Here is a 13,229-nt window from a genome sequence, read left to right on the forward strand (position 1 = left end):
CTCCGGTGGGAGGTGGGAGGGCAGCCAAGCCCATTATGCTTGGCTGAGTGCCGGGGGGGGGGTGGGGTGGAGGAATGGGAAGGGTCTAGACTAGACCCCGGCTGGGAGGCCCTGGGAGGAGGGGAGCAGGTGCAGGGAGTGTGGGGGGGGGGGGAATTCAGGTCAGAGGCCAGCCTGCAGAGAAGTCTCTTACATGGCTCTCCTTGGCCAGGCGGGGAGCCCAGGGGTTAAACTGAGCGCAGCGGGTAAAGCAAGGGTCAACACGAGTGCTCTCCCTGCCCCTGCTGTTTCCGTCTCATTCCTAAAAGGACGTCAGGTGGGTGACCAGTTCATTTCTCTGCGGTAGGTCTGCTTTCCCTCCCCTTCATCTGAAATGTATCCAACTGCCCCCCTCAAATGCTGAGTCCCTTCTAACAGAGTAGGACAAACCGACCCGAAGCGATCTGACGGACGCGGAACTCGAACTTGCATCCAAGGAAGGCAACTGTACCCGCGCCCCACGGGATGTTCGCTCCCCTCCCATTGGGGGAGGGCACTGCCAACAGACACTGGGGTGGGCAGGCCTACGGTTCCCAGTCGGGACCAGTGGCACCAAGGGCCACTGAGGAAAAGTGAACTGATCTGTACTCCTGTGGCCCGAACCCGACCCGGTACGAGTGAGACCCGTGTCGGGCCACGGCTGGGTCTGAAACCTGGCACAACACCGTGCTCTCTCACACCACAGCACCTTCGGCCTTGCCGGAGATGCTGTCCCGGCTGGGGACGCAAACACCTGCACGTGCAAATGGCTAGAACGTTCTGTCCTAATCCCACAGCTCCCACAAACAGAACAAAGCCTTCAGACAGAGCTGGGTGGCCTGGGTGTCGTTTATTGACAGCAGATGACAGTGTTTGCTTTTTCCCCAAGGTCGTTTCCTTCCGAGCGCAGGCACGGAGTCGTCTAGAAGGGCAGCCTCTGAGCGACAGGGCTGGGAGCACGGGACGCACGTCCTTGGCAGGCCATGTTCAGGCCGGCTGGACCCCAGTGGGGTGTTCTGAGACACGGGAGGCGGGTCGGGTGGACGGGAAGTCTGCTCGCTCGCTGTCCAAGCCCATCCCAGTGGCGGGGCCCTGGGGGGGCAGCGAAATCGGCCCACCCACCGTCCCAGCGGCAGATTCTTCGATCCGCGCCCTACTGCTCACACCTGCTTCCGCCGGCCCCGGGGTTCTGGAGAATCGGCTTTAGAAGAGAGGACTTCCGAGCGGGCCCCGCCCCGCGCCTCTTCGGCTGCATCGGTGCAGAAACTGCCAGAAAACACGGACACCTGTGCTCTCGGTCCAGCCGCGTGTGCCATCGCCCCCACATCTTGAACGAGGGACAGGCTGGAGGCTCCTCGTGTCTCCGGGCTGACCGCCGCGCACCCCCAGCCCCTTCTTCTGCCAACCCCCGCTGCGGTGCCGGCGGGCCCCAGGCTGCGTAGGCACTTGGCAATTTGTGGGGTGGGGGGAGGGAGGTGGTTCAAAAAGTGGGTGGAAATGGGAAGAAGGAAAAAGCTTCGTCTGGTAATGAGAGATCTGAAGCGATTCCACTTTATTTCCTTCACTTTTAGCCAATCATGAAATTTCACAGTGATTTCTGGGGCAGGGGCGGGAGGACGGCGGGGCTCGGGAGCCTCGGGGCCGCGGCCCGGGCGGCCTCACTGGGGCAGCTGCAGGAGCACCGACTGGCCGGCCGGCAGGTACGTGATGTTCCGGGAGCGCGAGAGCTGGTAGGCGATGTCCTCCGCCGCCTCCAGCTTGCGCAGCTCGATGAGGCCGTCGCCCGCGGTGGCAAGCGAGTTGGCGATCAGCTCGGCTGCCTTGGAGTCACCCTCGGCGGAGATGATGGCCGCCTTCTTCTGCTGCTCGGCCTAAGAGGGGGCGCAGGGGGGAGACCAGGACACCTGAGGACGCCGAACGGCAGGCGGGACTCTCCGTCCTCCCCCTCCTCCTCCAAGTGCACGTCCGCCCAACCCTCTTTCTTTCCTGCGACGCGGCGCCCACCTCCCGGGGCTGCAGGGCTCGGTTTCTGTTGGCGTGTAAGTATCTGCCTCATTTCAAAATTCCCGTGGACGTCAACAGCGAGCCAGCCCGGCCAGCTTGCTCTGAGCCCGGCAGATCCAAGCCGGGGAAGACGGGACAGGGGAAAAAAAGGGCAGAATCCACCCTCAGGCTCACCTTTCCCTCCAGCCCCGGGTCAAAGGGACTTTCATCAAACAAACCTGTTTGATGAAAGAGAGCAGCAGGCGAGGGGTGACAGGCTCGCGGGACGCTCCCTGGGGCCCACCCTGAGCTAGGCTGGATCCTGACCAGGAGGCCAGGCGACAGGATAAGATCCCCTAGGCTCTCCTCACCCGTGTCGGACATCTATCCGCAGAACACGACCTGTCAGAGGTCGCGGGAGGCGGGTACCGTGTCGGCAAATGTTAAATGAGCACCTATGAATCTCCAGGCTCGGTCTTAGACATGTTCTAGGCTCTGGAGGTTAAGCGGGGGAAGCAACCAAGTCCCTGTCCATGTGGGGTTTACGTTCTCTAAAATGAAATGCTGGCCACCAATATGTCGCTCTTTACCTTGATTCAAAGGACTAAGGGCTCTTTGGGTTGGGATGGACCCAAGAAAAGCCGGCGGTGGGGGGAGGCAACGACAAGAAATAACTACACCTGTGGCAGGGCCAGAAGACCGGGCCGCTAAGCGAATAGATCATGTCCCAGCGCACCCTGCCCCATCTGCACGGACTTAGTGCTCGAAAGCGCTTCAGTGACTAGAGCGCATCTGGCCCAACATCTGATCCCTTCTGCTGTCAGCTTTCACTGGCGTCACCACGGTTAAAAATGACTTCTCAGTGAAGCTGAAAATATTCCAGGAGAAAACATCTTCTATTTGTAGGAGGCGTGTTTTTGATCTTCGGGGACGTGGAAGATAGATTACCCTTCGGTGATTTGGGAGCGGGACTTCACATCCCCTCCCCCACCCGGCCCCAAAGGCTCTGGAACCAATTGCACGGAGTGCGGTTCCTTCAAGCCCCTTCCGATGATCCCGGAAGAGGAGATGACAGCCGAGGAGTTTGCAGGCCACCCAGCAGACGGGGAGGCCCAGCGTGGGGGAACGGGGAGGGCGGCCCCCACCATCTGGCTGAACGCTCACCTTCTCCACCACAAATCTGGCCCTCTCCGCTTCCTGCTGAGCCACCTGCTTGGCTTCCACCGCTTCTGTGAACTCCTTCCCGAAGGTCAGATGCGTCTACGGAGAGAGAGGAAGCGCGAGATGAGGCGGCGTCCCTGCTCAGGCGGTGGCGCCACCGGGAGGCCCCCACGGGCGCTGGAAGAGGCCAGGAATGGCTCTAGCAGCTGGAGGCCTCTGTGAGGCCAGAACGCCCTTCCACCTCCACATCCGTGGCCAAACCGAGCTCACCTCCCCCAGAAGCCTCAGCTGCCCCAACGGCTCCCGCACGCCCTTCCGTCGCCCTCGGTGTGGAGATGTGACACAGAAAACCGCCCTGGGCCACCAGAAGGTACCTGCTCGACTGACCTCCTCCCAAGTGGGGGGAGGCTGGGGGCTCTAGGACCCCTCCACCTCCAACCAGGGCCCATCCTTTGATGGCCTGTTTGAAGCCCCCCAGAGAGGCCAGCTGGAAAACTGAGCCCCTGAGAGTGAGGGAGGCAGCTGGTTCTCAGGGATTCAAAGGCGTGAGGCTCTGTGCTTATGGCTTAACCATCCCCGCCTTTCTCACAGCAGCCCCACCACCAAACGGGAAGCGGGTGAGAGATGGTGGGACACAAATCATGGTGCTCCCTGTGTGTGAGCACTTCTGGTAAAGGGTTTAAGAGGGAAGGCAGGTAAAGCCATTGCTTAGGGTGAGGGTTTACAATGGACGACACACAGACCTTCCCTAAGAACACGTACAGCTGAGACTTGGCTGAGGCGACGGTCTGCAGTGACAGCAGAAACGAGAACAGAGCTCAACTCAATGCAAGACTAGAGCAACTTCCTTATTTATCTCACTTTTTATTAAAAAGGAAGAAATGAAGGGAAGAATGGTATTAGTTTTGCTATCAAATTCTGCTTGCTTCATCTCTTCCTCACCTTCCCAACCTCTGTTTTTTGAAAAAAGGAAAAACAGGGGTGCCTGGGTGGCCCAGTTGGTTGAGCGTCTGACTTTGGCTCATGTCATGAACTTGTGGTTTGTGAGTTCGAGCCCCGCGTCAGGCTCTGTACAGACAGCTCGGAGCCTGGAGCCTGCTTCGGATTCTGTGCCTCCCTCTCCCTCAGTTCCCCCCACCCCACTCACACTCGGTCTCTCTCAATAATAAAGACTTCAAAAAATTTTTAAAAAAAGGAAAAACATAAGCAGCTCAAAACTTCTCCTCAAGAATAAATCCTAGTCCCACTGTCTTCCATAACCTGTTACATGCCTCACTCTTCAACTGCAGCTGTTCTACTCTGCCTGTTCCATTTCTGGACCCGTGTTCAAAGTCCGGGGAAGAAAATACAGCCCTGAGAAATGAGAAATGAAATGTGTAATTAAGGAATAAAACTTCTTTCTAAAAGGGCCAGGTGAGGGCAGCAAATTCCCCACGAAATCTAATTTTCTTCTCACACCTCTTAGATATGGTTTCTTGTGGTCAGCCCACATTTCCCCAGAATGGAGTATGTGGTTACAGTCTAGCAAGCTGCCAAGCTTCTCCTTAGGTTTTTACTTAGCATTTTCTCACAGCCAGGGTGTCTGGGTTAACAGTGAGTGGGAGAGCCGGAGGAATTGCCCGGGTTAAGGGAGCCAGAAGGCTGTAGCTGGCATCCCGCCAGCAGAGGGAGCCCACAGGCCCTTCCGCGCCGCCCCCCACCCCAACCTATGCAAGGTGGAGCACAGCGCCCCAAGGTCAGTGCCGGGTGTCTGCAGAGCAGGGCTGTTTAAACAGCTGCACAGATGCTGAGCTGGAAATGGCGCCTTTCCCTGGTGACACGCAGGAAAAAGAACAGGAAACACTACCTCGCTGCCCGAGCAAATCATTCCAAACAATTTTTCCCAGAGAATCTAGAAACACGACCCCTTCCCCTCACCCTCCTTGATCTGAAACGCTATCCTGCCTGTATTGCTTTCTGTCTGAGTTATGGCACTCAGAGTCATATAAATACACATGCTACACAGCCTCAAGAGGGTAACTTACACCTCAGACGTGTCCCTTGGCCCCCACACCAGGCTTCGGGGAACAGAGCCGTTCATTTACACTCGATCCCCTTTCACTGGGCGTTCCCAGAGCTCACCTCACGGAGCTTCGGACCCTAAATGTTAGGAAAGCCCAAGGGGTCAGGCTGGGAGGTCCGCGCTAAGGGAGAATGACTGGCTGAGCCTTCTCTAGTCTCACTTGGCAGTTTCCTCCTGCAGCCAGAGGGGTTAACAAGACATCACTTCTTCAGGAGCTCTGGGGAAAGCTCATAGTTGGGGGGAGGCGAAAAACCTTGTGGTCAGGGACCCTACCGGCCGGTAGGGCTAGAAGCCAAAAGAAAAATGTGCGTGGGGGCGCCTGGGTGGCTCAGTCGGGTAAGCGTCCGACTAGGGCTCAGGTCACTATCTCACGGTTCGTGGGTTCCAGACCCACGTCGGGCTCTGCGCTGACGGTGCGGAGCAGAGGGGAAGGAAAAGAACCCTCGCCTGAAAACAGACCCAAGGAGACCGTCTCACAGTCAGGAAGTTTCCACGTTTTCAGGTCTCCTGCCTGGGCACATGGAAGGCAGGACCTTACCGCGTCCACTCGGAAACGGGGCCAAGCGCCTGAATGAGAAAGGCAGCCCCTCCCCCCGCAGCCATCTTACCAAGGACACATCATCCAGGATGAGCCCGAAGGTTGCTGCTCGCTCCGTGAGGTCATCGCTCACCTGCCTGGAGACCAGCTCCCTCTGCGTGATCAGTTCTCCAGCATCAAAGCGAGCCTGGTGCCGGGGGTGGGGAAGGCCAGAGGGCCGGTCAGGACGATGGGGAGGGAGCAGAGAGGGGAGCAGGGCGACGACAACGGGCCGCACCCCCCGCCCTCCCACCGCCCGTTTCTCTCTCTCGGGGACCACACTCCGGGCCGCGGCCCTGTCACTCACCACCACGGACTTGAGGATCTCCGTCGTGATGGACGGGAGCACCCGCTCGTCATAGTCCTCCCCGATGCTGGTGAAGATGCGGGGAAGCTGGCTGGCAACTGGCCGGAAGAGGATGCGCAGGGTGATGTTGACATTCTGTAGGTCTTAGGAGAGGGGACAAAGGCTGGAGTTAAAGAGAAAAACCACGGTGGCCTTCGACCCCTCCCACCCCAGCCACACTACAATCTGTAAGTAAAGTTGCTGATTTTAAAACCCTAGAGGCCAGGAGCCCCTGTGCACAGCTTCCTTGTCACAGGAGCCAGCAGAGCCCCGGAGTCAGGAATTCTTAAAGGTCCCCGGGAGGAGGACAGCTCTTCAGCACGTCCTCGATGTCCTCTGGCATAAGCATGTCAGAGTTCGTGTCTAACGGGCACCGTGGGAGACGCGGGGAACAGGGCATGGTTTTTTTTTTTTTAATATTGTGCATTTTTTTTTTTTTTTTACAAATAGTTTATTGTCAAATTAGTTTCCACGTAACACTCAGTGCTCATCCCCACAAGTGCCCTCCTCCATGCCCATCCCTCCTCCCCCCCACATCCATCAGTCCTCAGTTTTTCTCAGCATTCAAGGGTCTCTCATGGTTTGCCTCCCTTTCCCCCACCATTTCCGCCCTTCTTCTCCCCCTTGTTCCTCCGTCAAGTTCCTCCTAATCCTCCTATACGTGCAAACATATGATATTTGTCCTTCTCTGCCTGACTTATTTCGCTCAGCATAACACCCTCAAGGTCCATCCATGTTGCTACACATGGCCAGATTTCATTGTTTCTCATTGCCATGTAGTATTCCATGGTATAGATAAACCACATCTTCTTGATCCATTCGTCTGCTGATGGACACTTAGGCTCTTTCCATGTTTTAGCTATTGTGGAGAGTGCTGCTGTGAACATTGGGGTACATGTGTCCCTATGCCTCAGCACTCCTGTATCCCTTGGGTAAACTCCTAGCAGTGCTATTGGTGGGTCATAGGGGAGTTCTAGTGTTAGTTTTTTGAGGAACCTCCACAGTTTTCCAGAGGGGCTGTGCCAGTTTACATTCCCACCAACAGTGTAGGAGGGTGCCCGTTTCTCCACACCCTCACCAGCATCTAGTGTTCTCTGGTTTGCTCATTTAGCCACTCTGACTGGCGTGAGGTGGTATCTCAGTGTGGTTTTGATTTGTATTTCGGAACAGGGCATGTTTTAAGAACACAGGCCAATGCCAAGCATTTTAGCGTGAAGCCTTTCCAAGGCCCCGCTCAGGAATCCGCCCTGCAGAGGTGGCCGTGGGTCCAGCGGGAACGGTGTGCTCTGGCCGGGCCGCCAGGCAGTCCCAAGGCCTGTTTACTAACCGTGTGACCTACGCCTCAGCCGATCTCAGCTTATCTCCTTGTCTGTAAGAATGGGGGTGATTTCATCTGCCTTCCAGGAACGCCAGGGGAAGGTGGAGGAGAAACTTAGATAGAACAGCGACAGATGTAAGGGGTTATCGGGCTCATCTGGAGCGCGCTTCTCATTACCTGATCCAGGCAAAGGAGGGGGACGGGGAAGAGGGCGCATGACATTAATGACAACTTCCCCTGACAGCACAGGCCTGCCCGAGGCTAACGCGCGGCCAGTGTGTTTGCAGTCATCAATGACAGGGACGCACAAAAAGGTTCTGAACCAGAGAGACACCCAGGGAAGCGGGAAATGCATGCATACTTGGCTGCTGATCTTCGGAAGTTCCCATTGATGGTTCTGGAGACAGGGAAGTAATGCATCCTTACCACAGGTGAGAAACAGTAGAGAAAGCAATCCCAAAGCAGTGGGAAGTTTAGAGCTACGCCTTTAAGTTAAAAATTTTTAGTTGGGGCGCCTGGGTGGCTCAGTCGGTTGAGAGTCCGACTTCGGTTCAGGTCATGATCTCACAGTCTGTGAGTTTGAGCTCCGCGTCAGGCTCTGTGCTGACAGCTCGGAGCCTGAAGCCTGCTTCTGATTCTGTGTCTCGTTCTCTCTCTGCCCCTCCCTCCCTCATTCTGTCTTTCTTGCTCTCAAAAATAAATGAAACATTAAAAAATTAAAAAAAAACTTTTTATGTTTCTCGATTAAACCCCACCCCACTTTGATCTCCTCTTCTGTAAGGAGCAAGCCAGACCCTGGAGCCGGGAGCTACGGGCCAGGCTGCGACATGCCAATCTACCTGCCCCCTCCTGTGCATCACACAGGTCTCTCGCTGAAGTCCTGGCTCAAACTAAGTTCCTCCCAGGAGCCTGGCCAGCCTCCTGTGCAGGTGAGGTGTTCTCTCCTCTGCTCGCCTCCACCCCACACCTACCGTAACTGCCTGTCCACGTGTCTACGTCCTGAGCGAGACTGAACTCCCAGAGGTCCCCCGCTTCAGTCATCTTGGAACCGCCCTCTGCCCCGCGACCCGGCACAGCACCCGGCAGGGTCACAGGAAGCACACGCCTGCCGGGGAGTAGCACCAAAGGCCTCAGTGCTCCCGAGATCATAACCCCAACAGCCATACGACCCTCGCCTCTTGCTGTGCAGAAATGTCACCGCTGGGCTAGCACCTGCCGCCCCAATGACTGCCTGGGCGCCCCACTCTGTGTAGGATGGCGGGGGAACAGCGATGGCAATATGTTTGGGGCTCACCAGAAACATAGAGGCATGTCAGACCCCAGGGGACTGACTACCCTCAGGGACTCAGCCCCAGCCTGTGAGGGAAGAGGGTGAGGCCAGCCCTGCTGGAGACAGAGGCCTTGGAGAAGGCGGCAAAGGGTAAGTCGGCCGCGAAGGCACACGGGGTGGCTGGAGGCTGGTTTACACAGTCACCCCGGGGTTACAAGAACAGACCGTAAGGGTTGACTGACAGAGCAGAGGCACTTCCGGGATTCTTTAAGATCGGAGCGCTACATAACTCTTGAAATCGCTCTCTGTGTATTCCCCTAGAACTATACAGCTGTGTGCGGACATTAGGTACGTATTTCCGCGAATCCGTGTTAGAGCTCTCCAGGAATAACGTACGAGGAGTTGTTGGGGGAGGGCCAGCCTCTTCCGGATCCCATGGTGAGCCCAACACACGCTACTTTACGTGACCCACAGGCAAGACTCACCTTTGCTGCCAGTGATAACCGGCACGTTACGTGGTCGAGAGCGGCAATCGAAGATGATGGGTTTCTGTACCCAAGGGATGAGGAAATGGGTCCCCTCTCCTACCACGATGTCTTGCACCCCACGGAACCGGTCAAAGATGACAGCTCGGTGCCCGGCATCCACTAGGAACGAAGGAGAAGGACAAGTCATAAAACCCCCTTCACCTTTGAACCAAAAAGGCTACCTCTGAAAGATCCTTGGTGCCTTCTGCTATTTACTAAGTCTCCCCTCTCCTGGCTCCGTCTTCCCACTCTTCTGTCTCTAGAGGCTTCTACAGAGCTCCAGAACTCAGCAATCCCTTCCCTAAGACTCCAGTAATAGGATCTATTCCTCGGGGTCCTTTCTCCCCGAAATGACTAGCTGCTGATTTTCTGATGAACCACCCCACCCTTCGACACATTTCCAGGAAGTCACCTCCCAAAACTCACCAAGGGCTTCACCATTCCCACGTCCCACCCTGGTTCCAACTGAAGCCCGTGTCCCCGCAAGCAGCATCCTAACCTAGCTGCGGAAACCCTAAAATTTGGAAGGCCCCACTCTTTCCAAGAGCATGGTGTCTCCCAGGCTTTAAGGATTTCTAGAGCTGTCCTTTTGACTCAGAGAGAAATCAGTGACTCAATTCCTGTCTCGTGCTCCCAAGATCAGAGAATAAAGCTCTGCCACTTGAAACAGGTAAGCTCTGCTCGTCAGCTGCTCCGTGTCTCTGCCTTAGGAGACTTCAGAGTTGCTCCCCAGATCTTTACTCTGAAAGCTGAAACCCTCCTCTTGACAGTCACCCCCGAGGCGGACCAATCTGTCGCTGCTTTCCAGTCATGAAAGCCAGAGAATGGCGGAGCTGGAGGGAGTCTTAGACATCAACCAGTTTCATCCTATTGCTCGACCAAGGGGGAAGCTGAGGCCGGGGAGGGGGAGACGGCGCCCCTAAGGTCACACAGGAAAGCAGACGGAGTGCTGGTGTAAGCCCCTGTCACGCTGTTAAAAGCTGGGCGATGCACCCCAAAGGTATTCTGTCTGGAATGACCCAACTGCCACAGAGCAAGAGATCTGGGCTCCAGACAAGGTCACCAAAGGTCTAGAGCCCTTGCTGAGTTACTCCACACAGAGGTGGAAGGGGACAAATGAGCCTTCCCTTTCAGCTAGCCAGCGAGGCCTTGACATTCTGCTGCGTTGCATCAAACTCAAAAGAGTGACCGGAAACATCTAACCAGCACGTAGTCCGGGAGGTTCACTGTGAATAAAGGCTCGGAGAGAACCTGTGGCCCCACGGGCAGAGGCTCTACTGACAAGGCCACCCTGTGGAGTGGGGTGGGGGCAGGTGAGCCCCCTTGGTCACAAACATATTCAGAGCCAAGAGCCGCCACCAGGAGCGTCACACGGGCTGTGCAGACCCATGGGGATCCTCCGGGCAAAGGGTGGCCGCCCCCTCCCCAAGTGCCTCACCGTTATACAAGGCAGAGTTCACCACTCCTCCCGCCACAGCCAAGGCCAGGCCGAACTTGCCGATGGACTCAAACACCTTGGCAGCCATGTCTCCTCCTGCTTGACCCACTCACACCTATGGGGGTAAAAGCAAAACAAAAACAACTTGATCCCCAACCTAAGGGAAAGCCTTCTCTGAGGCACCACATTCACTTCTCAAGCTGGCGATTTAGTCCCCCAGTCTTAATTTTCTTTCTTCTTCTTCTTTTTTTTAAATGTTTTTTATTTATTTCTGAGAGAGAGAGGGACAGTGTGAGCAGGGGAGAGTCAGAGAGAGAGGGAGATACAGAATCTGAAGCAGGCTCCAGGCTGAGCTAGCTGTCAGCACAGAGCCCGACACGGGGCTCGAACCCACGAACTGTGAGATCATGGCCTGAGCCAAAGTCGGAAGCTCAATCGACTGAGCCACCCAGGTGCCGCGTTAGTCCCCCACTCTTGAGAGCTCTACAAATCACGCACTGACACTTAATAAATAACTCCAGAGCTTGGAAAAGGGCAGTATCCATTCTTCTGCTTTAAAAATGTTTTTCGGGGCGCCTGGGTGGCTCAGTCAGTTAAGTGCCCAACTTCAGCTCAGGTCATGATCTCCGTGGTGATTCCAACAGCAAAAGGTGATGCCAACAGCTAGCTTTTATACCAGGAGGCAGTCTCCTAACGGCACCTATTTAATCCTCACACCAACCCCTATGAGGTAGGTTATTACAGATGAGGAAACTGAGGCACACAGCAAGGTTACAGGAGAAGCCTAAGATCCCGCAGATATCTAAGCGGTGGAACCAGGATTAGAACCCGGCGGTCTGATTCTAGCCCGCACAGCCTAACTCCTCACCATACTGCTTTGCCTCATCAGATATTAGGAATGACCTGTTATGGAAGCAGGAGGTGGGGAACATTCTGGGACCAAGATAACTGAAGGCTCTCCGTGGCTGCCCGGCAAGGGAGAACCCGGGAAGAAGCGGGAGGGCGGAGCTGAGGCGCGGTGGGCGGGAGCAGGACTGACCTAACTGGAATCTACTCCTGCACTTAACTTTTTTTTTTTTAATTTCTTGTTAATGTTTATTTATTTGAGGGGGGAGGGGCAGAGAGGAAGACACAGAATCAAGAGCAGGCTCCAGGATCTGGGCTAACAGCACAGAGCCCGTGCGGGGCTCGAAACCACGAACCCCAAGATCATGACCTGAGCTGAAGTCGGACACCCAACGGTATGAGCCACCCAGGCGTCCCCCCACCCCCACCCCTGGCCCCGCACTTAACTTTTTAATGCTCCGCCCCAGGGTCGTCGTCCACTTCGGATTCAAATCCTCCCTCCCGCCCTCCAAGACCTCAACTCCTGAGTCTTCCTGGATCACTCCCCGCGCATTTCTATTTCCCTTTCCCGAGCCCAAGACACCCAGTCTCGACCCCTCAGCCTTTCCATTTCTAATATAGCTTCTGGATTATTCCTCACCCCGCCCCCATACACACCTTCCTCACTCGACGCAACCCCAGCTCGTCCCGGGGTCACTCCCTCTCCCCTCCAACACGAGGCGGACCCATGCGCGCACCCCGCCCGCCCAAATTGTGAATGAGAATGCGGCAGGACGCCCAGATCGCAGCTCGAGCCACTTCCCTGCACGCTCACCTGCTTCCACTCTGACCTCCACATGAATTCCCCAGCCACACGCACCACGCATGCGCCGCGCAGCTCCTTCTCTTCCCCGCCCCCTTCCAAGATCCAGGCCTCCGATTGGTGGGGGAGCGATGTGCATTCTGGGAAGGGTGGCTTTCCGCCTTACCCTCGGTCCCCCGGCTCTTCCCAAATGGACTACAATTCCCAAAAGGCCATGCAGCGTCTGGCCCGCGCTGAAAAGCCTTTCCTCTTTGGTGGTAAACACGGAGTGGTTGTCGAAAAGCCTTTTGGGGGCTGTAGTTTCTTGCGGGGGATACACGCACGTGCCTGTCCAGAACCAATGCTAAGTCCTGCCAGAAGATGGGCCCTAGGGCCTCGGGAAGAGTGGCTGGGCGTACGGCTGGTGGCAGGGATGGGCTGGGGCAAGTTTACAGCTGGTGAAGGCGGACGGGTGAGCACCTTGGAGAAAGTTGTGGTGACAACTGGTGGGCGGAGAGGCCTTGAGGGAAGCAGATGGGGCCATCTTTCCAAAGTCCTGCCAGGAAATGTCCTGAGTCGTGGGACATCGATTGCCAGAACCAGAAAGAACCGTAGAACCATCTGGGCTAGAAAAAGTGGACTAGAGACAGGAAGGGATACATTCAGGGTCACACTCTGATTTAGCAAATGCGCCTGGCTTAGAATCCGGGTCTCCTGGACACAATTAAAAAACAAAAAACATATGGAAAAGTTGCAAGAATAATACAAAGAACACGTAAGTCCTTTACTCAGACTCATCTGTTGCTAACATTTTGCTTCATTTGCTTTATGTGTTTTCTCTCTCTCCTCCCGACTTTTCTGGCTGTATTTTCTTTTTTTTTTTTCTTTTTTTTTTTTTTTTT

At 55.8% G+C, this 13,229-nt stretch overlaps 1 protein-coding gene across 2 annotated transcripts; it reads right to left on the reverse strand.

Annotated features, from left to right (window-relative positions):
* Positions 1-849: 849 nt before the first annotated feature.
* PHB (prohibitin) lies at positions 850-12,428 on the reverse strand. 2 transcript variants are annotated; one of them, XM_039227926.1, is made up of 7 exons: positions 12,361-12,428; positions 10,701-10,815; positions 9,221-9,382; positions 6,109-6,251; positions 5,833-5,949; positions 3,166-3,261; positions 850-1,889 (listed from the first exon to the last, which is right to left on the reverse strand). In XM_039227926.1, exons 2-7 carry the CDS (start codon positions 10,786-10,788, stop codon positions 1,677-1,679), a joined length of 819 nt encoding a protein of 272 aa, XP_039083857.1. In that variant the 5' UTR covers positions 10,789-10,815; positions 12,361-12,428; the 3' UTR covers positions 850-1,676. The 2 variants fall into 2 exon arrangements, with proteins under 2 accessions (XP_039083857.1, XP_039083858.1); XM_039227927.1 differs by lacking the exon at positions 12,361-12,428 and adding an exon at positions 12,204-12,299.
* Positions 12,429-13,229: the final 801 nt, after the last annotated feature.

This window comes from Hyaena hyaena, unplaced genomic scaffold (assembly GCF_003009895.1).
Source record: "Hyaena hyaena isolate Hyena2069 unplaced genomic scaffold, ASM300989v1 scaffold_29, whole genome shotgun sequence".
In the NCBI taxonomy this organism is placed as follows: Eukaryota; Metazoa; Chordata; class Mammalia; order Carnivora; family Hyaenidae; genus Hyaena; species Hyaena hyaena.